Genomic DNA, 27714 nt, shown 5'->3' with positions numbered 1-27714 from the left:
GTGATAAGGCAATGGGGAAGCGCTAGGAGGGAAGAATTACTTTCAAGGAGGGGTAGGAATTTTCGGGAAGGAGACGTTTATGCAGAGTTTTGGAAGACTAGACACCCACGGGAGCCTCCCGTCTACGGTCTTTGTTCCTCCCAAGAGGAGGTGCCCTCCCCTCCGCCCCATTCCCCGCGGCACCTGCGCCTGCGCGCGACCGCGCCCTTTCTCTTAAACCCGCCTCTTCCGGTCACCTCGCGGGGGGGGGGGGGGCGTGGCGGCCCTGACAAGATGGCGGCGCCTGAGAAGATGATGTTTCCGGAGAAACCGAGGTAAGCTGGGCTGGGGGAGATGAGGCGACGAGAAGAGGGGACGGAGCTGCCCGAGGCTGGACATGGAGGATGTGTAAGCAGGAAGGAAAGGGGAATTGGGCCAAGCAGGCGAGCCACTGCCGCCACTGGAGTCCTTCCCGGGGGTGCGCCCCGGACTGTCACGGGCGTCTGTGGGTTCAGGGAGGCGAGGAGGGGAACAGGCGGCGGGATGGAAAAGACCTGCCATCTGGTCGTGGAATGGCGAGGCGATAGTAAATGCGTGTTCCGTAATTAAAACCCGGGAAGCAAGATTACACTCCCGGGCACCCGAGCGATTTCCTGTCACTGGGCGCGGCGGGGTGCGGGGTGGGGGGTGGCATTCAGGCAGCGCCGCAGGTGCGGTCAGTTGACGCTGGTGTGTGCCTGTTACAATCTTCCAGCCACAAAAAGTACAGGGCCGCCCTGAAGAAGGCGAAACGAAAGAAACGACGGCAGGAACTGGCTCGATTGAGGGACTCAGGTAACCGACTCCTCAGCCTGCTTTCTGTGTATGAAATTACTCTCTCCGCTCCCGTCCTAACTTGAAGCCCCAGTGCCAGAAGGAAGCCAAGTACTTATCTCCTGAAAAATTACAGCGGCTACTTCCTCCCAAGTAAAGTTATGTTAGACCCACTTCAGAAACGATATTAACGTACTAAAGAGGGGGAAAAAGGAAAAAGGTCATGGTGAATCAACCACTGATTATGTGTAAGTATTTATGAAGTATCTGATATTACAGGTGCAGGCATCATGAATTACAGCAGCTAGCACAGCCCTTGCACATAGTAAATATTCAGCGAGTGTTTTCCTTTGAAAAACCAGCAGGACTTGAGGGGTTTAGACATTTTGCAAATTTTTCCTCAAACTTGAGTAACACGAAAGACCCTTTGTTGACTCAAATTATTATTAATGCCATTGAAGTATATATGTAAGCATAAAACCAGATATGAAACTCTTATTTGACTATAAAACAATATATGTACAAGATCATAAAACCAAGTGAAATTACACATCCAGTAAAATTCAAATCTGTGTTAATGTAATGTTAGGGATGATGTGAAACAAGCTTTCAGCATGAACATGGTACTGATTGGAGTTGGGAGTGCCACTATTGTTGCCCTGTAGTTATTTACCAGTTGTTGTTTTTTCCTGTTAAAATACTGTGGCACCTTCATCTGTACTGGCTATGGTGTCATTTGTCCTTCACATGGCAGAATCTAACAAATATATATTAAACCCGCCTGTTTAATACAATGAAATTAGTACTAACTTACAAAATTATATATTAGTTATAAATGCAGATGGAGGCGCTGAAATCACACAGCAGTACTGCATTACAATGTTTGCCATCCAGATTATCCAGGCAAATCTTCAGACTTTTTTTTTTCTTTAAAGATTTTATTTATTTATTCATGAGAGACAGAGAGAGAGAGAGAGAGAGGCAGAGGGAGAAGCAGGCTCCCAAGGAGCAGGGAGCCTGGTGTGGGACTCGATCCCAGGACCCTGGGATCATGACCTGAGCCGAAGGCAGACGCTTAACCATCTGAGCCACCCAGGCGCCCGAGACGTTTTTTTTTTTCTTTGGCGTATAGTTGACACATTAGTTTTAGGTATACATTGTAATGATTTGATATTTGTATACATTGCAAAAATGTATCTAGACAGTTTTTGCAGTCCACAGGCAAGGGCTTCAAGTAACCAGTATTCTTTAGCCTTGTGAAACATAACTGTAGACATTTTATTTACCCTTGGAGTTGCCCAGTACTTATTTTTAGTAGCAATACTTGGAATATTTAGAATGGGAGGAGCAGGATGTTTACCTCTGGCCTGTGTTAGCATCTCTCTTTTATTTAAAACTGGACCACTAAAGGCAGGACAAAGCATCAGGGATAAAAGGAAAAAACAGGGTAGATTGGAGTTATTGATGCCCTTGGTGTCTGTCTCCCCCCCCCCCGCCCCCGCCTTAGCGATCTCAGCTACCTTTGTTTACTTAACCTGTTTTCTTCCAATATAACTTTTTTTTAACTTCTTAATCTTTTTTTCCCCTCTTTTAAATCCTAGAGCTGTTGTTTTTATTGCATTGGATTCCCCCCCCCCCCCCCCACCTTGACTTCTCAAAGTGCATTCAGAGTGAGCCTTTGTGGAGAGCCGGGTGGATCATGTTCTTCCGCAGTTTAGTCAGTTGAAGGATGCAGTCACAGTTTTGGTCAGGATTATATAGCTAATGGCAGATCCAAGTCTAAGCATTTGTCTCTGGACTACTCCTACTTTCGCCCGTTCCAACTCCTAATTCTTAGTGGTGCTTCATGAATAGTGTGGCATACCAAACACTGCTGTTCATTGTAGCACACATTGGATGGGCAAACAATACCCAGAAGGCTAGAATAGGGAGATAGTCTGTAAGAACTGCTGTTAAGAGTGAATTGGAAAATGAGTGGTAGAAATTTCTGGATTATTGACCTCTCATTTACAGGTAGCCTCTTCAGCAGTTCTACCCGAAATAGCCTGAAATGAGCTGCCTTGTCAGAAATTAAAGTGACATTAAGAATAAAAAGCAAGTTGCGTGATTCCAATTTATACAGTTATATGTATGATACAATTAGGTATACTATACTTAATATGTATCCTTGCATATGTTTGATTGTACGTATTGAGCAAATGCTACACCCAGTACTGTTAATGATCACTTCTGAGGAGTGTGAGCTTGTTTTTGGGAGAATGAAGGGTGAGTGAGTCAGGCAACAGATATATATATATATTTTTAAGATATTTATTTATTTGACAGAGAGATAGCGAGAGCAGGAACACAAGCAGAGGGTGTGGGGGAGGGAGACGCAGTCTTCGCCCTGAGCAGGGAGCCCGGTGGAGGGCTCTCCCAGGACCCTGGGATCATGACCTGAGCCAAAGGCAGACATTTAACGACTGAGCCACCCAGGCGCTCCAGGCAACAGATAGTTTTGAATATCAGCTGTGCCAGGCAGTGTCTGGTCTATGGGTCAGTCAGTCATAAACTCCTGTGCCAGGTTCTCTGGAAGGCCCTTTATGTACATTAGCTCATTTAATAATCTGAATAATCAGATTTTATTCTCTGTGAGAACTTATCCTAAATTTTTTTTTTTACCTATTTTAATTTCAGGTGCTGAAATAATGAAATTTACTTAAGAAAAGTAAATTGTAATTATCTAGGACTGGGTGTGCCTTTGATTAGACCTATACTCAACATATGTGACAGATAGAAAATCTTTTTCCTTTAAGCCTGAGATCTTCTGTTATATTTCCTTAGGATCACTTCAGTTTTCTTCCTTTTTTCCCCCAAATTTAAATTCTGAATGGGAAGTTATATTATATATATATATATATGTATGTATTATTATTATATAATAAGTTATATTAAAGATATTTTCCCATGTTCTTATTTTGAAAATGTTCCAGTGTACAGAAAGTTGAAAAAATGGTACAATAAATATCCATGAACACATCATCCAGATTTGCCAGTGTTAACATTTTGCCTTACTCCCTATATAGATGGATACATATGTACGTATTTTTTTCTGAATTCATTGCATGTCAGTTTTAGATATCATGATCTCTCACCTCTAAATACTTCAGCCTGTGTCTCCTTAGAATAAGGAGCATAATATCAGACTTGCTGCCAAGTAAGGAACAGTAATTCAGTGGTGCGATATGCAGGCCATACTTGAACTTTCCCAATCCAAGAGTGATGATTGTGACCTGTTCAAACCAGTTGTCTTGTGGAATGCCCTACATTCTGGATTAGCCTGTCTTCACCTGATTAGCTTCAGGTTACACTCCTTATGGCAAATACTACAAAGCCGGTGCTGTGTACTTCTCATTGCACACATCAGGAGGCCTGTAATGTCAGGTCGTTCCACTCCTAGTATGGCTGCAAGTGGTCAGAGTGTTGTCAATCAGATGGCTCCATTGTAAAGGATGTCTCCCCTTTGTAAGTAGTACTCCTCTGTGAGCTGATGTTCTGAGATGGTGTAAGTAAATATTTTCTTCCCAACAAGCTCTCATCCGATGTTTTTAGCATTTTTTAAAAAAACAGTTCTTACAGTTGGGGTTGCAAAAATGACCTTTCTACTTAAGTCTTTCTACATTTTTTAGTTGCCATTCTTCTGTGAAGATGAGTGTTCCTTTTCATACTCCACCACTTTTTTGAGTATCACTGTGGAACCATCAATTAGTTTTTTATTTTTTCTTTTTCTTTTTTTTTTTTTAAGATTTTATTTATTTATTTGACAGAGAGAGACACAGCGAGAGAGGGAACACAAGCAGGGGGAGTGGGAGAGGGAGAAGCGGACTCCCCGCTGAGCAGGGAGCCTGATGTGGGGCTTGATCCCAGGACCCTGGGATCATGACCTGAGCCGAAGGGAGACGCTTAATGACTGAGCCACCCAGGCACCCCCATCAATTAGTTTTTTGAATTGAATGTGTTATCTACCATTATTGTTCTTTTGGGGTTTCAAATTGTTTCAAATTTGATTGGTTGGAGCCCTTATTAGAAGGCTTTAAAAACAGACTTGTACCATATTTGTAAAGATTAGATTTTTATCTTTTTTTCCCCCTGAATGATTGACCAAGGTTTTACAATATTTGGATCGTTTAATAAAACATTTTAAATTTCCTTAGGACTCTCACAGAAGGAGGAGGAGGATGCTTTTATTGAAGAACAACACCTAGAAGAAGAGAAGCTGTTGGAGATAGAGAGGTCAGCAGTGATCGGAGAACTTCCTCATGAATCCAGTTGTTTTATTTGAATATTATAAGTCTTGGGGCACCTGGGTGCCTCAGTTCATTGGGCATCTGACTCTTGATCTCAGCTCAGGTGTTGATCTCAGGGTCGTGAGTTCAAGCCCCGTGTTGGGCTCCATGCCACTTAAGAAAAAAAAATAATAAAAAGAAAAATATTGTAAGTCTTTACAAACTAGTACAGGTCTTCTTTATAACACCTTGTACAAAACAGGTCTTATAAAATAACCCTGGATAAAATATTTAAATCTCCACCTGACAGACTAAAATTAGATGTTCTCATTTTTCTTAAATGGGAGTATTTTTCACTAATTTTTTGCAAATTCGAAAATGTTTTTGAAAAAGAAATTGAAGTATAAAGAGTGAAAGGGCTTCAATGAATTCAGCACACCCAAAGATAGCCGCTGTTAAAAATACAAGAGTGTAGATTTACTGTATGTGTTTATGTCTATAATGGGAAGTTATTTATGCATTTTAATTGCTTTTTTTGCTTAATATATAGGACCTGTATTTCAGTGTTGATTCAAATACCCAATTCAACCATTACAGTTGGACATAGTGTCCATTGTATGGATGTAGCATAATTTATTCTTGATTCATAATCTGTAGTTCTCTACTGATGGAGATTTTGGTTATTTACTATTAAATAAGATTCACTTAGTATTTACCATGAATTTCCTACTTCCTATTATTTACTATTAATTTATACTCAGATATTTTTACAGTTTTTACAAATTATATATTGTATATACAAAAATAAATTAATTTATACTCAGATATATTTTACAATTTTATAATTCTATGAAAAGTTACCATGAGTATCCATGCTTATATATCCTTGGTAATTGTCCTATTATTTCCTCAGGAAGATGCCTAGAAATGAAATTGTTGGGATCAAAGGATAAGTACATGTAAAATGTCGATGGTTGGGTAGAAAGGGCACCCCAGTTTGCAGCCCTTCCAGAAGTGAATCAAGGTTCCCATATCCCCATACCTTCTTCACTCACACCAGGCATCAAGTTTTAAAACTCCTGTAGTGAAAAGTTGCATTTCATTGTTTCAAATGTACATTTCTTAATTAGTAAGTTTGTGTATTTTTTTAATATATTTTATTACCTATTTTAGATTGCTTAAGTATTGCACCTTTCTCTTTTGGGATACATTTTTTTAAGTTGTGTAAGCAAGGTTATTACTGATTAAGGATATTCGTCCTTTATCTGTCATATGTGTGATGTATGTTTTTCTCATTTGTCATCAGTCCTAACTTGGCTTATGGCATTACTTACCATAATTTGATTTTCACATTATCAACTTTCAGCATGATACCTGACTGTGGTGTCTGGACTGTAAAAGGCCTCCTCCATCCCAAGATGATGAAAATCTTCTATTTCTCTCAGTATTTTTCAGGGGGTAGTTTTTTTCCCAAACCATGCACAATAATGTTAATGTGCTTAATGCTACTCAACCGTACACTTAAAAATGGTTAAAATCCTAAATTTTATGGTATGTATATTTTGCCACAATAAAAAATATTTTTACACTTTTTTTTTAAAGATTTTATTTATTTATTTGAGAGAGAGAGAGAATGAGAGATAGAGAGCACGAGAGGGAAGAGGGTCAGAGGGAGAAGCAGACTCCCTGCCGAGCAGGGAGCCCGATGCGGGACTCAATCCTGGGACTCCAGGATCATGACCTGAGCCGAAGGCAGTCGCTTAACCAACTGAGCCACCCAGGCGCCCTAAAAAAATATTTTTAAAAGGAGTAAGAAAACTTTATAGACACTCTCTAGCTATTTAGTGGCATGTTTAGTATAGGGAATGTTGCTGCTATGCATGTAATTCACTCCTGTTCTCCACCTAAGCACACGAATAGGTGCAATCAGCAAAATGCCAAAAGAAAATACAGTAGTGATTGAGAATGTGGAGTCGATTGAGCCAGAACTGCCTTCTAGTCCTGGCCCTGCCACTTAATAGCTGTGTTCAAGTTGCTTATCTCTCTAAGCTTCAATTTCCTTGTCTTAAATACGGAGATAAAAATGGAAAAAAAATCAATCCTAGTACCTACCTCATGGAATTGGGGAGATGAAATGAGGTGGCAAGTATATGCACTTAACCTAGTGTTAGTAGATAGGAGAGGCTGTAATAACTCTGGTTGTTAGAGATTTTTGTTATGATGAAGATGATGTATATGGTTGAAACAGGGGTCATTTTTTGTTGTTGTTGTTTTCCCATTTAATTTGAGGTGCTTCTTTTAAATCAGGTAACCAGATCTTTGTGTTCCTTTGATCTTTGCTCCTGTACCAGTCGCATGATAGTTTGTTGTTGAAAAGCAAGAGAATGAATTCTGTGGAAATACTGTATGGCTTTATGTACTGCCTTAAAGCAGATGTATAGCCTCAGAGAATAACACAGGCAGACGTTAAAGTGGTGAGAACAGGTTGGATTGCGTTACTCCTGACTGTAGGGGAAAGAGCTCCATTAGGATTTGTGTAGGGGCGATCAGCGCCTTTACAAGGGAGAGTGCGGGAGGAGTGCAGCGGTGCAGGGGGACTAGAGAGGGGGGGAAGGATGGAGGGTTGGGGCCGGGTAAATGGGACTAGGCCAGCTGCATTTGTTAGCAGGCAGTTAGGGAAGTTAGGATTCTAGCCTTTCACAGGGGCCTTCTCCTACTTAAAGATTACATTTCCAAGACAGGGCTCTCAGGTCCTTGAGAGAGACCGAGTCACAGTTATAAGCCGTTTTTAGTGAATGCTCTAAGAAGGGGAGGGCAGGGGCCAATGGTCCTGTTTTGACTAGAGCAGAGAGTCTGTTTTCCCAGGAGCTTTGAGCTTTGTCAGGCAGGCATTTTAACGGGGCGGGGGTGGGGTGGGTGGAGGATTGGGGTCAACCCCAGGGCACAGCCTGACACTGCTGGAAGCCGGGCTAGATGCTCCTCAAGTCCTCCCATTGCTGGGGAGTTCTTCAGTTCTGCTTCTCAGCGGTATATGCAAGTTATCAACATTTCAACTCTCTAACCTTGACTCTTTTGAGCTCTTAGATTTGTATGCGCTTTGGTTTGGTTTACATACAATTAATGTTCCTCAAAAGACTTCTAAGTCAGAATTCTACACACTGAAACATCTATACATAATCCACAACATGCACAGGACCATGGACCGATGTGATGTGCCTGCCTCCACCATGGTGAAAAGATATGCTCTGGAAATCTGGAGTTGGAAATGTAATCTCTTTTCCCATAGGGTATTTGAAATTGTGAATAGGTTCCCTCCCCAGGCTATACCTAAAACCTTCTGTAACGCCTAATGTTGCTGAAGTAATACAGAACTGTTTCTCATATTTCACTTCCCTTTTACAAATTCAGTGGGAAAATGCAATCTAAGGTCTAAACACCTGATTGGCTTTTGAACTTCTGAAATGTAACCCATCACGGGGCGCCTGGGTGGCTCAGTCAGTTAAGCAGCTGCCTTCAGCTCAGGTCATGATCTCAGGGTCCTGGGATCGAGCCTGGCAGGGAGCCTGCTTCTCCCTCTCCCTCTGCATGCTGCTCCCCCTCCTTGTGCGCTCTCTCTCAAATAAATCAATAAAATCTTAAAAAAAAAAAAAAGAAATGTAACCCATCTTTCAGTTAGAAACTTGTGGTATTGATGTCTGAGATGCTTGCCATTTTAAGGTAACATCACTCTTTGTAATTGGTCATTTTTAAAAATAAACTAGACACCTGCTAATTTGCTTGTATAACTCCTTGTCATCTTAAAACCCATAGCTTCCTTCATTTTAAAACATGCTCAGATAGAGTTTTATTTCCTTTTTTTGAGCAGTTTACGTGCTAGGGGCAAGCTACAGCGGACTCCTAACTGTCTAGAGGAGCAGGGCAAAGATAGAGGGTGGCAGATGCCAGGTTTCCATAGTGCTGTGGTCTCGCAGGTGCCGCTTGTAAAATGCATAGAAGAGGAAGGGTAGGACCTTCTGAACGTGAAAAGTTAGATGGTGCCTTGAGACTTGCTGGCATCTTTATTGACACCTAAACATTCCGATGGTCAACCTAAAGGGAAAGTTGTAGTGTCCTTGTTCTATGTAAAAGATGTCACATATAGGAAATGTAGAAGTAGGGATTTTCAGCTGTTACCCTCTAGGAAGAGAGCTACTGAGACAGAGTGCTTTTCCAAGATCACTACTCATATCTTCTATTCCTCTCACCCTCCACTTAACTGCTTTCTAGAAAGTACCTTTTGTGATAGCTTAATCATTCCCAAGTGTGTCATTTTGCTATCATTGTGTGTATGTAATTGTAAACTAGTGCTCATTTCTTTTGTTTGATTACATCATTACATTGTAGGCAAAAATTACATGAGGCGTGGTTACTTCGGGAGCAGAAGGCACAAGAAGAATTCAGAAGAAAGAGGGAAAAGGAAGAGGCAGCTAGAAAACGGCAGGAAGAACAAGAGGTACGGTATTAATCAGATGGCCAGCTAACTACTTAGTTAACCAAAATAACTCTCAGTAAGACTTACAGATCTTGAACTTACAAAAGTGGGTAGTACCCATTTTACCAGTGGTAACGTTTTTCATTTATCTGCCCCGTATGTTAAATGTTTTCAAAAAAGTGAGTGACAAGAATTACCGTTCCTTCTCTTTCTTTTTTCCGGTAAAGAGAAAATTAAAGGAAGAATGGGAAGCGCAGCAGAGAAAGGAGAGAGAAGAGGAGGAACAGAAACTGCAGGAGAAGAGAGAGAGAGAGGTGATTCCTGTCACAGGAGGATAAACGCACTGCGTATCCTCTTGGTGCACAGACACGGTGTGGGCTGGGGCTGAAGAATGAACTGTAGGCATATCAGGGTTTGGGCTTTGTTTTCCTGTCTAGGAAGAGTCCTGTGTTTAGTACAGATACACGTTAGAGTTCCCTTATCTCTTTGGGTCTGTGCAGTGGTAGATACCTTAAGTTTTTCCTTCAACTACCCATCTGCCCGTTTATACCAGGCATTGGCAGACTTTCCCTGTAAAGGCCAGAGAGTAAAAATTTGGGGCTTTATGGTATGTATGATCTCTGTTGCAAGCATCCAACTCTGTTGATGCAGCATGAAAGTAGCCATAGATAATATGTAAATGTTGTGGCTGTGTTCCAATAAAACTCTGTTGTTTTATTTTGAAAAACAGGCAGCTGGCCCCTGCTTGCCACTTTGTCCCACCCCAGAGTGAATGTATTTTTGCTCTAGCTCTTTACATTCACACCAAAGTGTTTTTCTGAGGTTCTGTTGTATATGGTTGACCCATTTAGAGAATATTTTGTGTTGTGTCCACATTTACTGAGTTAATAAGACATTTAACTGCTTATAACATGTCAGCAAGAATGAATTGACTGAAAAAAAATCAGGAACTCCAATATTGAGGAATTAGGAAATATTTTTTGTTGCTAAATCTTGACTTCCTTTCCAACTTGGCTATAAAGGCCATTGTAGCTAACACATAGTTGCTCATTAGAAAAAAGAATCTATAAGGTATATGTATGTATCTTTCAGGATCTTTTAAAGATTGCTTTGGTATATTTTGCTGCTCTTCCTTAACATAGTGTATTTATTTCCAAGATCCCACAGCTCATCATTCCTTGACTGATTCCTCAGGATGTATCTTTTCCTATCATATTCCCAAGTTTGAATAGCATAAAAGTGGGTAGTTTTCATGGAGAAAAATGCATTTGTTTATATCCTAGTCATGATAGGGTAAAAGCAGCCTCCACAAACTGTTTTTTGTGCGTCAGGTCATCAGTTAATTCCAATGCAAATTTTTTTTTAAGATTTATTTATTCATTTTAGAGAGAGAAAGAGCACATGTGAGAGAGAGTACGCGAGCAGAGGAAGGGGTAGAGGGAGAGAATCCTCAAGCAGACTGCCTGCTGAGCATGGAGCCTGACGCAGGGCTCGATCCCATGACCCATGAGATCATGACCTGAGCCGAAACGGAGAGCTGGATGCTCAACTGACTGAGCCACCCAGGCACCCCTCCAGTGCAGATTTTTAACACCTTCATTTGAGCACTGCGTTACAGATGAGGCAAGACCATGCTAGCTTTTTAGGGGGCAGGGAAAGTTGTTGGGAGCTTGTCATTGTTTTTATAGAGTAATCGATTCTCATTTTAACAGTAGAATGTTCTCAATTGAGGTCTTTCTGGCATCAGATAAAAGCAAAGGCTTCTTTTAAAAAAGCTAAGGCTTTTGTTTCCAGGGAAGTCAGGTGAGACATTATGGAGAGGCAGGTAAAATGAGGTAGGTTGTAAGCATGTATAAAGGGATATGCAATCCGTGTTTCTGCTGTGTGCTAGATACTTTTCTAGTAGAGGGATAAGAGCAGTGAAAAACACAGTACCTGCTCTCCTTGAGTTTTTCAGACGGGGGAGCCAGATGATAAATAAGCAAAAAAGATAATTTTAAGTGGTATGAGATAATGTTAAGTGCTGTAAAGAAATAGATAGAATCATGTGATAGTGATTGGGATAGGGATGTACTTCTTTAGATTGCCTGGTCAAGGAAGACTTGTCCAAGGAGCCGATGTTTGAGCTGATACCTGAGTGCAAAGATCTTGGGGAGAAGGGGTCCAGGCAGAGGGAAGAGGCCTGAGCATGGAGCTGAAAAGATGTCAGGGTGCCTGAATCTTGGAGACCAAAGGAGAGAGCAGTGGGGGTGAGGGAGGGGGTCAGGAAGGTAGGCAGGGTCAGATCATGTAAGGCCTCGTGGACTGGAAGGAGGAGTTTGGGTTTTATGTTAAGTGTCATGGGAGGCCATTGCGGGGTTTTTAAGCAGGGTTTGACTTCATTTAATTTATATCTATACCTTTACTAGATCATTCTAACTTTTGTATAAAGAAGGGGGGGAGAGCAGGGAGCGGTCACCAAGGAGAGAGTAGTGAAAATAGAATGAGCAGTTAGAAGGCCACTGTTCCGGGTAGGACATGACGGCGGTTTGGATGAGGGGAGTGCTTAGTAAGGACAAGTACACAGAGCTGGGGTGTGTGGCGGGAGAGGCGGTGGGGCCCTGGCTTGGAGACTGAATGGGCAGGGAGGGCAAGGAAAAGGAGAGGAATTCCAGTTCTGCTTCTTAGGTTGTTAGTCCGAACAAGTGGGCAAATGAATGGCAGCATCGGTTACTGAGATGCAGGGCGTTCAGGTGTATGGGGGTGAAGAAGAACCAGAGCTGCGTTGTGAGCACATGGACTTAGCCAGGACCCCCACGTGACCGGGTCGCATTCTCAAGCAGCTAGACAGAGGAGTCTTTTATGTAATGCTTTAAGGGGCTAGGGAAAAGAAGTCTGTGAAGAATAATTTAAAACTTTTAAATGACAGTGAGCTCAGAATTTACTAGTATATTGCAAGACTCCTTTGCCTTACCGAAAAGTTTGAGATTTTTTTCATCAACCCGAATTACTACTGTTCATGTCATAATTTAACATCTGTTAAGTGTTGATGATGTTTGATCTCAGCATTGCATTATATAATAATTCACTGATACTATTATCACTCATCTTGAAAGCTAGAATGTGGTATATATGATCAAATATGCTAAATATTACTGTTACTGAAACTATTATAAGACTGTGTTTTGCAATGGGAGCTAATAAATGTCCTATTTGAATAAACATTCTCAGCTATATGTCCTTTGAAAGCTTTTCAGAAGATCTGTGCTGTAGAAAGCAAATTAGAACTTGAAGCCTTTGGCGTGTGTGGTGTTTTTTTTTGTTTTGTTTTGTTTTTTAAATACACATGAGCTTCTTAACCAGAGAAACCAGACGTGACTTTCCTGACTTGCAGGTTTTCATTAGTCCTATGTGTTTGCACCATTTGTAGGAAGCTGTGCAGAAGATGCTGGAGCAGGCTGAAAATGAGGTATTTTCAAACCTTTCATTCAGAATTTGAGACCAGTGAACATTTCTTTAAAAACCGTTCCTCTAGTAGAATGTTAATTTTGTGGTAAGCTATGTAGGTCACATCTGAATATCAGAATCACTTCTGCAGCTCTGTGATTTTTACAGCAGCAACAGCAGCAAGAGGTTTTTGATGAACAAAAGCAAATGGTATCAAGTTGTGTCCCCTGTGGCCTCCTCCCCACCCCCGTGGACTGTACTTATTTATAGTCCTTAAAGTGTGTGCGAGCAACACCACGTGCTGTTGTCCCAGAATAAACGGTTGAACTTGCTACAGAGCAACTTGGGTCTCTCTCACGGGTGGTTCCCTGACAAGTCCTTTGACCCCATTCAGAACGGATGGGCAGCAGGGAGACCTCGGTGACTGCTTCCTGTAGCCACGGCGGTGCCCGGTCCTGGGCAATGACTGGGAGCCAAGAAAGACACAGTGCATGTCTCTGGACAGTTGTTTGTGAGGTCTCAATTGCCTGTTATGACCTAAATGTGTATATTCTTAAATCTATTTTTTTTGACCAAAATAATTTGAATACATTTTAAACATCGAGTTCGTCATGGATTTTTACACCACCAATAAAGTCATGGTTATTTTCAACAGTTGGAAAATGGTGCCACATGGCAAAACCCAGAGCCACCCATGGACTTAAGGATAATGGAGAAAGATCGAGCTAATTGTCCATTCTACAGTAAAACAGGAGCGTGCAGATTTGGAGATAGGTAACTAATTTTGCTTTATCATGTCAGAATTCAGTGCATCAGAATGTCGAGGTTGTTTAGTTCTCTCTTTGGGAGCACCACGGGCTTGAGTTAAAAAGGTCCCCAGTCAGGCGTTGGCTGCTTCCTTGCTGCTTCTCTGGTTGCATTACTCTTCTGTTCCCCTGGCGGGCTCGGCCGACTTCTCTCCTAGGGCTTCCTTGGCATTCCTTCCACAGCTTCCCGGAGACCTTGTGCTTTTTGTTTTCTTCCTGTGCTTGTGTGAGTCCACGTGGAACAGCTTGGTTGGGGAAAGAACGTATTTCAAGAGACAGGAGGAGCAGCTTGGCTTTATTTATTTATTTACTTACTTACTTCTGAGTGGCCAACACTGTGCGCAAAAGAGGCTTTGAAAAATTGGCATGCCCAAAGGGATATCTGTGAAAGACGGGACCCGAGTGAGTGAGGAAAAGTATTCTAATGCCCCATTCTCAGTCTCCTCTGACTCAGGAACAGAGCCAGGGTGCAGAAGTGGACTTGAGCAGTTGTCCCTTTGGGCAAGTTATTTAAGCCTTCTGTGCCTTCGTTTCCTCATCTGTAAAATGGAGATGAAAAGTAGTCTCTCCCCTTCGAAGGAGGTGGTGAGGCTGCAAGGAGTGGATGAAGGCCAAGCCCAGACACCGTGGTGGGCATATGGCAGAGACTGTCCTGAGTGGTCGCTGATATTTTCATTTTGTTATGGTTGCCCTTATTCTCTGAGACACTCCGTTGCCCGCCTCTTTTGGCTCAGTGTTGTTTTTTTCTTTTCTTTTTTTTTTAAGAATTTATTTATTTGCCAGAGAGAGAGCGAGAGAGCGCACACAAGCAGGGGGAGAAGCAGGCAGAGGGAGAAGCAGACTGCCCGCTGAACAGGGAGCCCGATGCAGGACACGATCCCAGGACCCTGAGATCATGACCTGAGCTGAAGGCAGACGCTTAACCGACTGAGCCACCCAGGCGTCCCATGGCTCAGTGTTTTTGAAACAAGGCATTCATGTAGAGAACTAAGTGTCGATGTCTTCATTCATTTAGCAAATATTTAAATAGTTGATAATATGCCAGGCATTGGTGATGTTTATCATTTGGCTTATTTATGAATGAATAACTCAGAGGAGAAAAATAATTCATAATGGTGAATGAATCTATCCAAGACAAAATCTAATGATTACTAAGCATCCTGCAGAAGAGATCTAATCATTTCTTAGGGTCCTATTAATCCCGAAAGGGCTATGAATAGGCAAATTCATATGTATTTAATGAGAAAACTATATGTTGTCAGTCATGTTATTTTATTCATAAAATTATCCAAGCCATGAGTTTCATGTCCTTCTTTGAAAATACAAACTTTCTCTCTCTTCCTCTTGTTTTTCTTTTTTAAGTCAAGCCCTCATGCTTTTTTATGTTATTTAAGAGCAGTGGCTCTCAACCCGGGTACACGTTAGAATCTTCTAGAAAGCTTTGAAAAATTTATGTCCTACCTCCGGTTGAGTAAATCTCTGAGACTTGGGCAGCCGTACTTTTGAAATGTCCTCAGGTGTTTCTCATGTGCCCTAGGACTGAGAGCCACTCATGTAGGATGTGTAGCTCCTTTTATAGTTTATAGCTGGGGTTGTATGAAGCCTGTGAAAGGATTCGTAGGATGTGGTCAGTAGCAAACGCCTCCTCTTGAGGAACTAGCAACTAAGGAAAGGAGAAGAGACTTTATTCCCTTTTACCTTTAGAAAAGTCTCCTGAACATATGCTTAGTTTCATCAAGAAATAGTAATAATTGATGTTAAACACCCCCCACCAAAGAAAACACGGGAGGTACCTTTGAAAGACAATTGAGACTCGACGTAAATTCACATTTGTGCGGGTAGCCAAACCAAATGGCATTTAAGGTTTTCTGGCTGCAGAATTCCTCATTTATGATGTATCTCTAACATTTCCTTGAATTCTAAGACTGTGGTCATCTGATTCTAAATTCTGCTTTTGATGGGCACAAGTGAGAGATGGGGAAAAGTCCTAAATGGACAGTGCTTGTGTGTGGAAAGGAGAGTGGGCCGCCAGGCTCTCCCACCCACCCCTGAGAGTCATTCCAAAGAAATAGTGACAGTGAGCAGATTAGTTTGTGAACATTTCTTCGTATTTTCATAGGCATATGAAATTTCACCATCACAGCAATCAAAATATGAGAGCAATTTGGGTATTTTCATCATTCAAGTGATGAATTGTGAAATAAAATTCCATGAAATGAGCAGTTAAAAAATCCACGTACCATCCCTTGAGACAATGAAGCCGTTCCCCTTTTCCAGAGAACCACAGTGACTGCTCCAGAATCACACAGCTGTTCTTTTCCTGTTAAGGCTTGTCACTTCAGACAGACACTTCCATCACCCCAGCATTTCTTTGGTGGTTCTGGTTTTGTAATTAGTCCACAGTTCAATTCTAGAACCTTTCTGGAGTTGGTACTGCTTGGAGTCACAGCTTTGAAGGGAGTTCTGTGTTGTTCATTTTTTTTCCCCTCCTGAAAACATTATCACTGATGAAAGGTAAAACTTATTAGAGTAGTTATTCATAACTCCCTGGTTTCCAGAAGTGATTGAAAGAGGGCTCATAATGTACTGCCCCAAGTGTAATGAAAGAAATGGAAAGCCAGGAAAGAGGAGAGAGGGAGTTATTGTGAGTGTGCAGTACGCTTGGCTCCGGATTTTAACACAGCCCAGGCAGAGATTTAGTTCTTACCAAAAAGGAAGAATGCGGGGTATCTCTGGAAAGACTGAGATTTTCCAGGCCTCAGATTCTAAATGTTTCTCCCGTGGAGTACTGCGTGAAGACGCTGGGGAAGGAGGTGGGCGATAACTTCGATAGATATTTTATGAACAGCTGCTTACGTAATTTTCCCGAAAATGTTTCTTACAGAGACCTTCAATAAATTATTGCAGCCCAATTTCAGCATGTAACTTGAAATCTGTGAAGGACAAGGGTAGTGGGTACCTTGAGTGCTCCCTCAAGAAGAGAAAAAGAGGTGTAGTCCATTAGCTCTACCTGAGGGGGTGTCTGGAGACCACATGGTTCATTGGCTGACCTTGGGCTAGGGTAACGTCTTACTATGTGATTTCAGGGCAGTCTTACTTGATTCAAATTATCTGCATCATAAGTAAATAGCATGGCCTAAACCCAGGGGTTCCCAAACATGGTTGACCTTCAGGATCAAGTGGGGAGTTATTCTGAAAATATGGTTCCCCACCCTGAGGTCTTAACAGATGGTCTGGAACAGAACCTGAGAAATCTCAGTTCTTTCCAGGTGATTCTGGGAATCACACAGGTTTGGTATCACACCTGTAGATTGCCTTCCCAAATATCTCTTGTCTTAGCTGACTTCTCAGTAGGAGCTGTAGGGCTAGCTCTGAATATACCCAGATTGTATGGACTGTCTCCAGGCCAAGTGGGGATTTTCCCTAAACAGGGACTCAACTCAGATGCTCGTTTGACACCCTAGGAACTAGAGCCAGCTTCATTCAGATGTAATAATCCCATGAGCAGAATTTTAACCCTGTTAAATTGGTTCCTTGTTTAGAATCTGTATGTGCTTCCTCGGTGTAAAATTCTGATTCACCGCTGACATTTGCAGTCAGCTTGAACTTTCACTCTTTGTGCTGTTGGTAGCTATACTTGGGAAGACGGATCTCATCACGAGGTCTCTACTGAATCATCTTGGAGGGTCCTTTGGAGCACAGAACATTCCCCATGACTGGACACTGCACATCTCTGAGCTGGGTGCGGTGTACAGGGGGCACCCTGCGGTGTCTCACGTGGTGCACAGATGTATATCATAGACATGGAAAGTGAGGAGGAGGAAACCATTTAGTCATTTCGAGGCGATTGATTTTTCTAGCACTTGCCTTGTTCTTCAGCTTTTTTTCTTCCGTAGTTCTGGGGATTGTTTTTTTCCTAAAAATTTTGTCTTGTTTAACTGGAAACCTAATCAGGAAAATCTGACTGTTTGGAACCTTGAACTGCATTTTTTTTCCCCTCATTTTCGGAGAGGGAAGTAAATAAACTCATATAAAAGATTTAAATGACTCAGGTACAACCTGGTTCAGCTTAAACTATGAAAAGAAAGTTGTTCTTCATAATGGTTAGCCACCTCATGACATGAGAATTCTCTGTATCATATATATAGTGAACAGGCACTAGACTGGAGGTTAACTCCCATCTCTTGGCCCTCTCTTACCAGCCATGCGCCTTCTCTAGGCCTCAGCTTCCCTCTTTACAAAGTGGGGACAATACTAGCCCCAACTGTCCTCACGGGTGTGAGGATCAGAGGAAGAAATATAAAAATGCCATGAAAAGTACGAAATGCTATATATACATATGTGAAATTGAACTATTCCGTTAGCTCGAAACTCTTAACATTACCCTATTCTCTAAGCCCTGAGGTAGTTGAAGATCATATAGACCCAGGATTGTATTGTTCTCACCTTCCTCCTGAGTCCCACATACGGTATCCTCATGCCTGTCACTGCAATCTGCGGCAGACCTTCTTTTTTCCTATGCTTTTACACATATAAGGCTTTGTGAAGTTCATCAAAAGGCTGCTGAATGGCATATGAACGTGGAAATAATTCCCACCTTTACATCTTAATGAGAGCAAATATATATATCGGTCAGTCTTAGAGTAGTTTAAGTGTTACAATTTGACACCTGGCTGGCGTTTATTATCTTGCAATTAAGCAAGTTCTTTGAGTCTCTGTCTCCAAATTTAAAGGGAGCTTTTGATGTGTAATTGCTAACTCTTGGAGTGCTGCATTTAAGTTCTCTTTTCATATGCAGGTGTTCACGTAAACACAATTTCCCAACCTCGAGCCCCACACTCCTTATTAAAAGCATGTTCACAACGTTTGGAATGGAGCAGTGCAGAAGGGATGACTATGACCCGGATGCCAGCCTAGAGTACAGTGAAGAGGAAACCTACCAGCAGTTCCTGGACTTCTATGATGACGTGCTTCCCGAGTTCAAGAACGTGGGGAAAGTGATCCAGTTCAAGGTGGGTGTGCACGATGCACATGAAGAAGGGGACTGCTTCACTTCCCACCAAAGTGCCCTAGGGCACAGGCTGTCTGCCTGGGCGGGGCATGTGCGATGGCGCAGGGCCTGGTCCAAAGTTGGGCACCCAGGTGCTCGGTAAATGTGATTCCCTTGCCACCAGTCCTCGTTGCCTGTACGGCAGAGGGACTACCTGAAATCCGAGCTGCATAAGGCCCTGCAGATAGCCATCCCAGCGTTCAGTTAGAGGCTGCCTAGGACGGCGAAGGCAGCCCCTCCCTTCCTTTGTAGTGGGTCTCACCCAGAGCCACGGTGCACGGTGCACGCAGCGTAACACCTCTCCGCTTACTCAGTTGGCTGCATGATGTTGATGGTGCCTGCTTGCACCTTCCGGCCGAGATACTTACTCTTCTGGAGCTACCCAAGAACAGAAACCTTGATTCCTTTTTTTTTTTTTTGACAGTGCGTTCGTTCAGTACTCTCGGTACTGAACGTAGTGTTCCCCAAATCGTGGCTTGTGACGCAGCATCCCGGGTGAAAAAGAGCCATTCAGAGTACACAGTTACTGGAAAACATTCCTCAAGGCAAGAGTAAAGGCAGAGGTACTAGCGGCTGCTCACGGGACCCCGGGCTTGAATCCTAGCGTACTGGGGCCTCCCACTTTGTGACTTGAGCAGACCCAAACCCGGATGAGTTTGCTTTATTAGGGTAGGGGAAATGTCCCATAACTGGAAGGGGAAGGAAAAAAAAAAGAATAAAATCGTGAGTTTTTAAAGTCCTGCAAGGTGGCAGTGACGGGAAAGCTGGCACAGCTGGCAGCAATCATGAAATGCGAAGCTGTACTTCTGTCCACAGAGTTCACAATTTTTATTTTTTTTTTAAAGATTTTATTTATTAGAGAGAAAGAACAGGAGCAGGGGGTAGGGGCAGAGGGAGATGGAGCAGACTCCCAGCCGAGCAGGGAAGCCCGATGCAGGGCTCGATCCCAGGACCCCGGGATCAGGACCTGAGCCGAAGGCAGACGCTTAACCCACTGAGCCACCCAGGCGCCCCTGAGTTCAAAATCTAAAAAAAAATCTTTTAAAATTTCTCTTTCCCTTTTACCTTTTGTTTCTGTTGCATGCACCTTCCGGTCCTCACACTGCTTCCCAGCGTAAGCAGCAGATTCTAGTGTGGCAGGGCCAGCTAGGGGGCCCGCATGGTCTGACTAGCTCTGTGCTTTTGAATGTGTCACTTTACCTCTTCTTGCCTTTGCCTCATCCTGAAAGGGAGGGAATTGGGCCCCATCAGTGGTTTCCTTTGTGGGGTCCCTACATTATACTGGTTCTATGAAGTCAGTGATGGAGCTGCTTTCAGAACTTCCACTTGGTTAGTGGAAATCATTACTTAGAACAGGCTGCACCTGTTTGGGTTTTGGTTTTGTTTTTGTTTTTACCCGCTTCAGTTTAGAATTTTATCAGCGAAGCTCATGCTAATCACATTAGCAGTTATAAATGGAAAGCTGTTTGGTAAACTTTTAGTAGGAAAAGTTCCAAAACATTGAATTCATCTTGGAAAATTAATGGGTCCTTGGGAACCACTGAGTTAAATGATCTCTAAGGTCGCTGGTGCAACTGATGTGGCCTCCCGAGGCCTTTTAGACTTCAAGGATGGTGTTATAAACTATGATTAGTCTTCCTTCTAAGGACAGTGTTATAAACTGTCATTATGGATTGTGGCTCTTTTTGGATACTCTAACAAAAATACTGTAGAACAAACTTGTAACATTGTAGACATTCATTTTGGAAATAAAAGCTAAACATTTGTATCAATATTTGAGGACCTTCTTACACCATTAAATAAAAAAAATCAGATTTGTCTTTTTTAAAATTTTAATTCCAGTATGGTTAACATACAGTGTTAGTTTCAGGTGTACAATACAGTGATTCAACAATTCTCTGTTGCTCAGTGCTCATCATGATAAGTGTACTCTTAATCCCCTTCACCGCTTTCACCCATCCCCCACCTACCTCCCCTCTGGTAACCATCCGTCTGTTCTCTAGAGTTAAGAGTCTGGTTTTTTGTTTATCTTTTTTCCTTTGTTTTGTTTCTTAAAATCCACATGAGTGAAATCATATCATATTGTCTTTCTCTGACTGACTTATTTCACTTAGCATAATATCCTCTAGGTCCATCCATGTTGTTGCAAATGACAGGATTTCATTCTTTTAGTAATATTCCATTGTATATATACCACATCTTTTTTACCCATTCATCTGTCGATGGGCACTGGGGCTGTTTCCATAATTTGGCTATTGTAAATGATGCTGCTATACACGTAGGGGCGCATGTATCTTTTTGAATTAGTGTTTTCTTATTCTTCGGGTAAATTCCCAGTAGTGCGATTACTGGATCATATGGTGATTCTATTTTTTAACTTTTTGAGGAACCTCCATAGTGTTTTCCACAGTGGCTGCACCAGTTTGCATTCCCACCAACAGTGCATGAGGGTTCCTTTTTCTCTACATCCTTGCCAACACTAGTTTCTTATCTTCTTGATTTTAGCCATTCAGACCGGTGTGAGGTGATATCTCACTGTGGCTTTGATTTGCATTTCCCTGATGATGAGTGATGTTGAGCATCTTTTCATGTGTCTGTTGGCCATCTGGATGTTTTCTTTGGAAAAATGTTCATGTCTTCTGCCCGTTTTTAATTGGATTATTTGTTTTTTGGGTGTTGAGTTGTAGTTCTTTATATGTTTTAGATATTAACCCTTTATCAAATATGTCATTTGCAAATATCTTCTCCCATTCCATAGGTTCCCTTTTATTAGTTTTGTTGATTGTTACCTTTGCTGTGCAGAAGCTTTTTAGTTTGATGTAGTCCCAATAGTTTAGTTTTGCCTTTGTTTCCCTGGCTTCAGGAGACCTATCTAGAAAAATGTTGCTAGGGCCGACGTCAGAGAAGTTACTGCCTGTGCTCTCTTCTAGGAATTTTATGGTTTCAGGTCTCACATTTAGGTCCTTAATCCATTTTGAGTTTATTTTTGTGTATGGTGTAGGGAAGTGGTCCAGTTTCATTCTTCTGCATGTAGCTGACCAGTTTTCCCAGCACCATTTATAAAAAGAGACTGTCTTTTTCCCATTGCATATTCTTGCCTCCTTTGTCATAGATTAATTGACCATATAATTGTGGGCTTATTTCTAAGCTTTCTGTTCTGTTCCACTGATCTATGTGTCCAGATTTGTCATTTTTGAAGGCAAATGATCAAATGTTCAATCTAACTAGTAATAAAAACAATGCATATTAAGTGAGATTATTCACACCTATCAAATAAAAAAGTATAAATTCTGTTAATACCAGGAGTGGGCGAGGAAGTGTCAATTAGTAAAACCACTTCAGAGAGCAGTTTATCAATACCTAGGGAAGTTTAAAGTACATATAACCTATAAGTTGGCACACTACTTCTGGTTATGCATACTAGAGAAATCCTTCTACTCACAGAGACATGTTCAGGAATGCTGACTGCAGCACTGTTTGTTGATGAAAAATTGGAAGCACCTTGGATAGTCATCATTAGAGGAGTAGGTAAATTTGATAATTTGATATATCCAATGTACAGTTAAAATGAGTCCTTATGTTTACGCGATGATATTGTGAAAAAAGAATGTAAAATATACATTATTTGTGTAAAAATTTAAAATGTATAAAGCAATACTGTACAGTGTTTATCAGTACATATATACAAGTTTCTTTGCTTATGTATACATAAATATACCCATGTATTCATAATAGACACATCTATGCATAATATGTAGGATTTGATGGCACACATATGATGTATGTGTATATGCCTGTCTGTGTACATACGGATATGAGTGTTGGTATCTGTGTAGATAGGTGCACGTGTATTTGTGTATGTATGTTTGCATTTGGAATGTGAAGGATACTCCAGCCTCAGAGTAGTTAGTGCTCATCCCTGTGATGGGGAAGGGAGAATAGGTGGAAGGCTTTCAACTGGGTTTTTAACGTTTTGCATATTTAACCATTCTTCGTCAAAAATGGAAAGCGTTGGTGTTGAACCTGGGTGCTAGATATCTGGGTTGATTTTTGTTCTCTGTATTTTTATGTATGTGTGAAGCATTTCATGTCTGTGAAAAACGAATCTGGATCAACAGGGATCAAATAGTTGGGGCCTGTATCACTGCTGTTTGTGGAAGCCTTAAACAGACCTGGGAGTGGTACAGTAGCTGGATTTTGGAATCTTCAAATGAGAACTACTTCTGGTAGTGTTCCCCTGGACAAAGTGCATTATGATGACTGGAGGGTTTCTCTTCTCCTCCTCCTCCTCCTCCTCCTCCTCCTCCTCCTCCTCCTCCTCCTCCTCCTCCTCCTTCTCCTTCTCCTTCTTCTTCTTCTTCTTCTTCTTCTTCTTTTCTTCTTCTTCTTCTTCTTCTTTTTCTTTTTTTATGATCAAATTCTTCATTGCTCTTTAGGTCAGCTGCAACTTGGAACCTCATCTGAGGGGCAATGTGTATGTTCAGTATCAATCGTAAGTATTCTGAACATAAACATCTTCACATTTCGTCTTGGTATAGTGTTGTAATTACGTTGCTGTCTGGGGTTTTCCCCACTAAATAGACAGCTTTCATATGCATGGTATTTTTAAAAATGTAAATATTAAGAGCTGATATAGAAATATATAGAGAGGGGACTTGAAAATGCATTTGTATTTCATTCGCTGGATACTTACATAGTTTTGAATCTTTTACAGTGGTCATTTTTTTTTACTTACATAGTTTTAATAATTAAAATACAAACTGAAAAGGGGTAACTAGCATAGAGAACAGAAAAGGATACATTGGATGAGCCAGAAATGGAAGCCCCGTGTAATCTCGGTGTGCTTTCCGCCCCCTAAGAGAGCAGTTGGTATATCCTTTCTGCTTGTCCTGCTGTTTGTCTGAGACATGCTGTGGCTAATGGGTTAAATTAACCATTGTGGTAAGAAAAATGGCAATCCTTGCTAAGAAAGGAGAGGCTCTGACAATGGTAAACCCTTGTGCATTTTTAATGGTCCAGTCTTTTGGTTTAAGCTGCTTTGACTCAAGCTGATTTCCATGCATCAGAACCTCCAGGAAGGTTGGTAAAAAGCGTTCCTGAATATATTGTGAGCTTTCAGGAGCTTCAGTGCCCTCATGAGGACTCCCTAGTACGAAAGCAGTGAACTTGGTGGTCCTATGGTAAGCTAGTAAAAAGGGTCATTAACAGTGGGGGTCATCTCCATAATAGAAAGTTACTGTAAAAGGCATCCTTTAATTCGTGGCTTTTTTTTAAAGGGAAGAAGAATGTCAAGCAGCCCTTTCCCTGTTTAACGGACGATGGTATGCAGGACGGCAGCTCCAGTGCGAATTCTGCCCAGTGACCCGATGGAAAATGGCAATTTGTGGTAAAATACAACACGATGATTTTACCCTAGTGGTTCCACTGTTGTGTAAAGGGACATTCTTAAAGGAAAAAACAAATTTTTTTTTTTTTAAGTTCAATGAGGGGCTTGAACTCACAACTCTGAGATCAAGACCTGAGCTGAGATCAAGAGTCAGATGCTCAACCGGCTGAGCCACCCAGGCGCCCCGAAAAAAAAGTCTTTTAAAGGGGTAAAACATAGCTTCTGCCTCCTGAACTAGACGAGCAGAGATTATATCAAGAAGCTCGCGTGTTAGATCAGTGATAGACCTTGCGGGTCGCTTTATGGATGAGGTGACTGAAGTGACAGTGTATCAGTGACAGAGTTGGGGCTAGAATTCCCATCTTCTCATCCTCATTCCTGGGCTTTAAAACTTCAGGAAGACCGAGGAGTCATGTTTGTGGGAAGCCACCTTTTCCTTGTTGCACCGGCGGAAGTGATCTGTCCTCATTGGCTCCCCTCACTCAAGCTGGGTTTTTTTCCCCCCATCTTTATCCCTAATGAATTTTCTGTCATCCTTGCCACCTAAAACGTTATAACATTGCCTGCCTTGCTTGAAAGACATACTTTTGTGCAGTAGAGACTGATTATAGCTGTAGGATCCGGTCAGGGTGCATTCAGTCAGACTGACTCATCGGACTGTGGCCGCCAAGTCAAGAAATGAGTCAGTCCTTTGAGTAGCCAGCAGTTTTGAAGGCCTCATTTTTTTTTTTTTTTAATTTTTGTTGGATGGGCTTAGCCAAACTATTTATTGTTGAACGACTCCGGAAGCAAAGAGCTGGAACTGTCCGTGCCTTAGGGGGCACTTTGCTTACCCTTTACTTTTCTTGGCTTTACACTTGCCTGCTTAAAACCTCTTATTAAAAAAAATGTATAATTTACAAAGTCTTTATCTTTGGCAGCCTGATCTTAATGGATGCTGGCAGTTAAAAAACCATTTATTCAAGGGGGAAAAAAAAGAATTTAGAATTCCTTGCTTTGGAAAGCAGAAAAAAAAAGAATTTAGAATTCCTTGCTTTGGAAAGCAGAAGAACCATTATGCCTGAAATTTGAAAGCTTGTGGGCTGAAAGAGATGGAACTGTTTTTTTTCCCTGAAGGCCGTTATTTCTGTCAGTTCCTGGGAATCCAGTGTGTTTTCAGTGAGGTACTTCTGAGTGTGACATTGGCCTCCCCCAAAGCAGGAGACTATTTTACCTGCTTGCTTGCTTGCTTGTTTGTTTGTTTAAGATGTTATTTATTTATTTGACAGAGAGAGACACAGCAAGAGAGGGAACACGAGCAGGGGGAGTGGGAGAGGGAGAAGCAGGCTTCCCGCGGAGCAGGGAGCCCCATGCGGGGCTCGATTCCAGGACCCCGAGCTGAAGGCAGATGCTTAACGACTGAGCCACCCAGGCACCCCAGTGCTTTTTTTTAAATAACAGCTTTGTTATTTTCCGAAGTAACTAATGATGTTGAGCATTTTTTGTGTGTCCTCATTATTGGCCATTTGTAAATCTTCCTTGGAGAGATGTCTCTTTAGATACTTTGCCCATTGTTAATTAGGTTGTCTTTTTATTATTGGGTTGTAATAGTGCTTGATACGTTCTAGAGACAAGCCTCTTATTGCAGACATGATTGGCACATATTTTCTCCCATTCTGTGGGTTGTCTGTTCACTTTGATGATGTCCTGTGAAGTACAAAAGTTAATTTTGATGAAATCCATTTTATCTATCTATGTGTCTATTTTTTTTTGCTTGTACTTTTGGTGTCATACCTAAGAATCCATTGCTCAGCCCAGTGTCACAAAGATTTTACTTGTATGTCTTCCTTCAGACAGTTGTATGGTTTCATGTCTTACATTTAGGACTCTGATCGATTTTGGCTTTTTGTATATAATGTGTGGTAGGGAGGTATTTGACTTTTAACTGTTTTACATGTCTGGGGAATTTACGGACTTAAAAAAAAAAGTTTGAAAGCCTCAAGAGGATCTCTAAGTTGTTGAGATAGATTTCAGCTGTGACAAGAATCTTCCATATTAAAAGCACTTGGTAAATTTAAAAGCGTTAGGCCAATGTTTCCCCTCTTCTTCTTAAAGTATAAAGAAAATACCAAGCCGTCCACCTCTCAGAGGCTTTCTTTGGGCCAGTAGCCCTGTCCTGCCACCGGCATGCTGTCAGAGCACCCTGTCACAGGGCCTCCCGAGGGCTGGGTGTTCAGTGTTGATTAGGGATTGACACCATCCATTGGCGGGATGGTGAAACCCTAAAAAAAAAAAAAAAAAAACACCCCTAGGTGGTCACCGTTCGTTTGGTTGCACCCCACAGCCTCATCCGGTCGGGGACCGGGGTATCGGCGTAATGAAAACTTCTGGTTTCGTTACCGCTCACAGTGCCGTTTGTTAGAGCGTTTGTGATTGTTTTGAAATTCTGGGAACTAGAGCTATGAGATCACTTTACGTAGGCCGCTTTGAGATAATGCGCAGGAGGAGATAGGCCTGTCACGTCTGAACATCGGCAGCGTGCCTTCTGAAAAGTAAAGCGCCAGCAGTAAATGCTGTTTCCTCACTGTGCCATTGCAGGTTTGTTTGAAATACAACAGTGCCCACGAGGAAAACACTGCAACTTCCTGCATGTGTTCCGAAATCCCAACAATGAGTTTTGGGAGGCCAACAGAGACATCTACCTGTCTCCTGATCGGACTGGCCCCTCCTTCGGTAAGGGCCCGGAGAGGAGAGACAGGACGGGCCACCACGAGGAGTACTATGGGAGGCCCAGGAGGAGACGGAGCCCGAGCCCATCGCACTCCTACAAGAGGAACGGGGAAGCAGAGAGGAAGAGGAGAAGCAGGCGCCGGGGCCAGAAGTCTCACAAACACATGGCAAAGAGTCGCGAGAGGCACAGCTCACGAAGTAGAGCAAGAGCAAGGAAAAGGGCCCACAGCCGGGGCTGGGGCAGTGGGAGCCAGAGCTCCTCTAGGTCCAGGAGCCGCGGCCGGAGGAGGTCAGGCAGCAGAGACAGAACTCTTCAGAGCCCCAAATGCAAATAAACGTACTTTGTTCTTACATGATTGTAGATCTTATTTATGAGGGCTGCTTCAGACTGGGGTCGAGGGGGCTCTGAGCTCGACGGCTGAGCAAGTCTGGCAGAACCCTGTTTAAAAAGGCCTTTATTCTCTGAGAAGCAGTGCGTTTAGTATAGAAAACCTAGAAGACCTACAGTGTGCGGATGGCCTGGAAATCACCTGTAATCCTAACCCTTAGCAAGAACGTTCACACGGGAGCAGTGCTTACACCTTTTCCTCTTCTTCTGCGTCTGCACGCGTGCTTTGTTTTTTTTCACAGAAAGATCATATATGGCTGCAGTTGAAAATGTTTTTTTCTCCTCTGCCAAACCTGTTTCATCAAGCCTCTTCCTTTTCTCACTGCCCAGCGTGGAGCTATCCCTTTATTCAACCATATCCCTATTGTTGGATTTTAAATTACCTTTGATTTTGCACTATTAAAGAATCCAGTACTATAAA

The 27714-nt window shown here is 42.1% G+C and overlaps 1 protein-coding gene across 2 annotated transcripts; it reads left to right on the top strand.

The window, feature by feature from the left end:
- The first annotated feature begins 247 nt into the window (after positions 1–247).
- ZRSR2 (zinc finger CCCH-type, RNA binding motif and serine/arginine rich 2) lies at positions 248–27714 on the top strand. Of its 2 annotated transcripts, none has more exons than XM_025857546.2 (11): positions 248–314; positions 734–813; positions 4986–5064; positions 9441–9549; positions 9756–9842; positions 12938–12976; positions 13610–13728; positions 18559–18772; positions 23247–23302; positions 24087–24196; positions 26774–27714. In XM_025857546.2, the coding sequence occupies exons 1-11, from the start codon at positions 274–276 to the stop codon at positions 27238–27240; spliced, it is 1401 nt and encodes a 466-aa protein (XP_025713331.1). In that variant the 5' UTR covers positions 248–273; the 3' UTR covers positions 27241–27714. The 2 variants fall into 2 exon arrangements, with proteins under 2 accessions (XP_025713331.1, XP_073758148.1); XM_073902047.1 differs by lacking the exon at positions 248–314 and adding an exon at positions 362–387.

Source organism: Callorhinus ursinus, unplaced genomic scaffold (genome assembly GCF_003265705.2).
Source record: "Callorhinus ursinus isolate GAN/ISIS: 27379988/994484 unplaced genomic scaffold, GSC_fseal_2.0 scaffold16, whole genome shotgun sequence".
NCBI classification, from domain to species: Eukaryota; Metazoa; Chordata; class Mammalia; order Carnivora; family Otariidae; genus Callorhinus; species Callorhinus ursinus.
The sequence above is the reverse complement of the archived record's forward strand: the minus strand, read 5'-3'. Positions and strand labels throughout refer to the sequence as shown.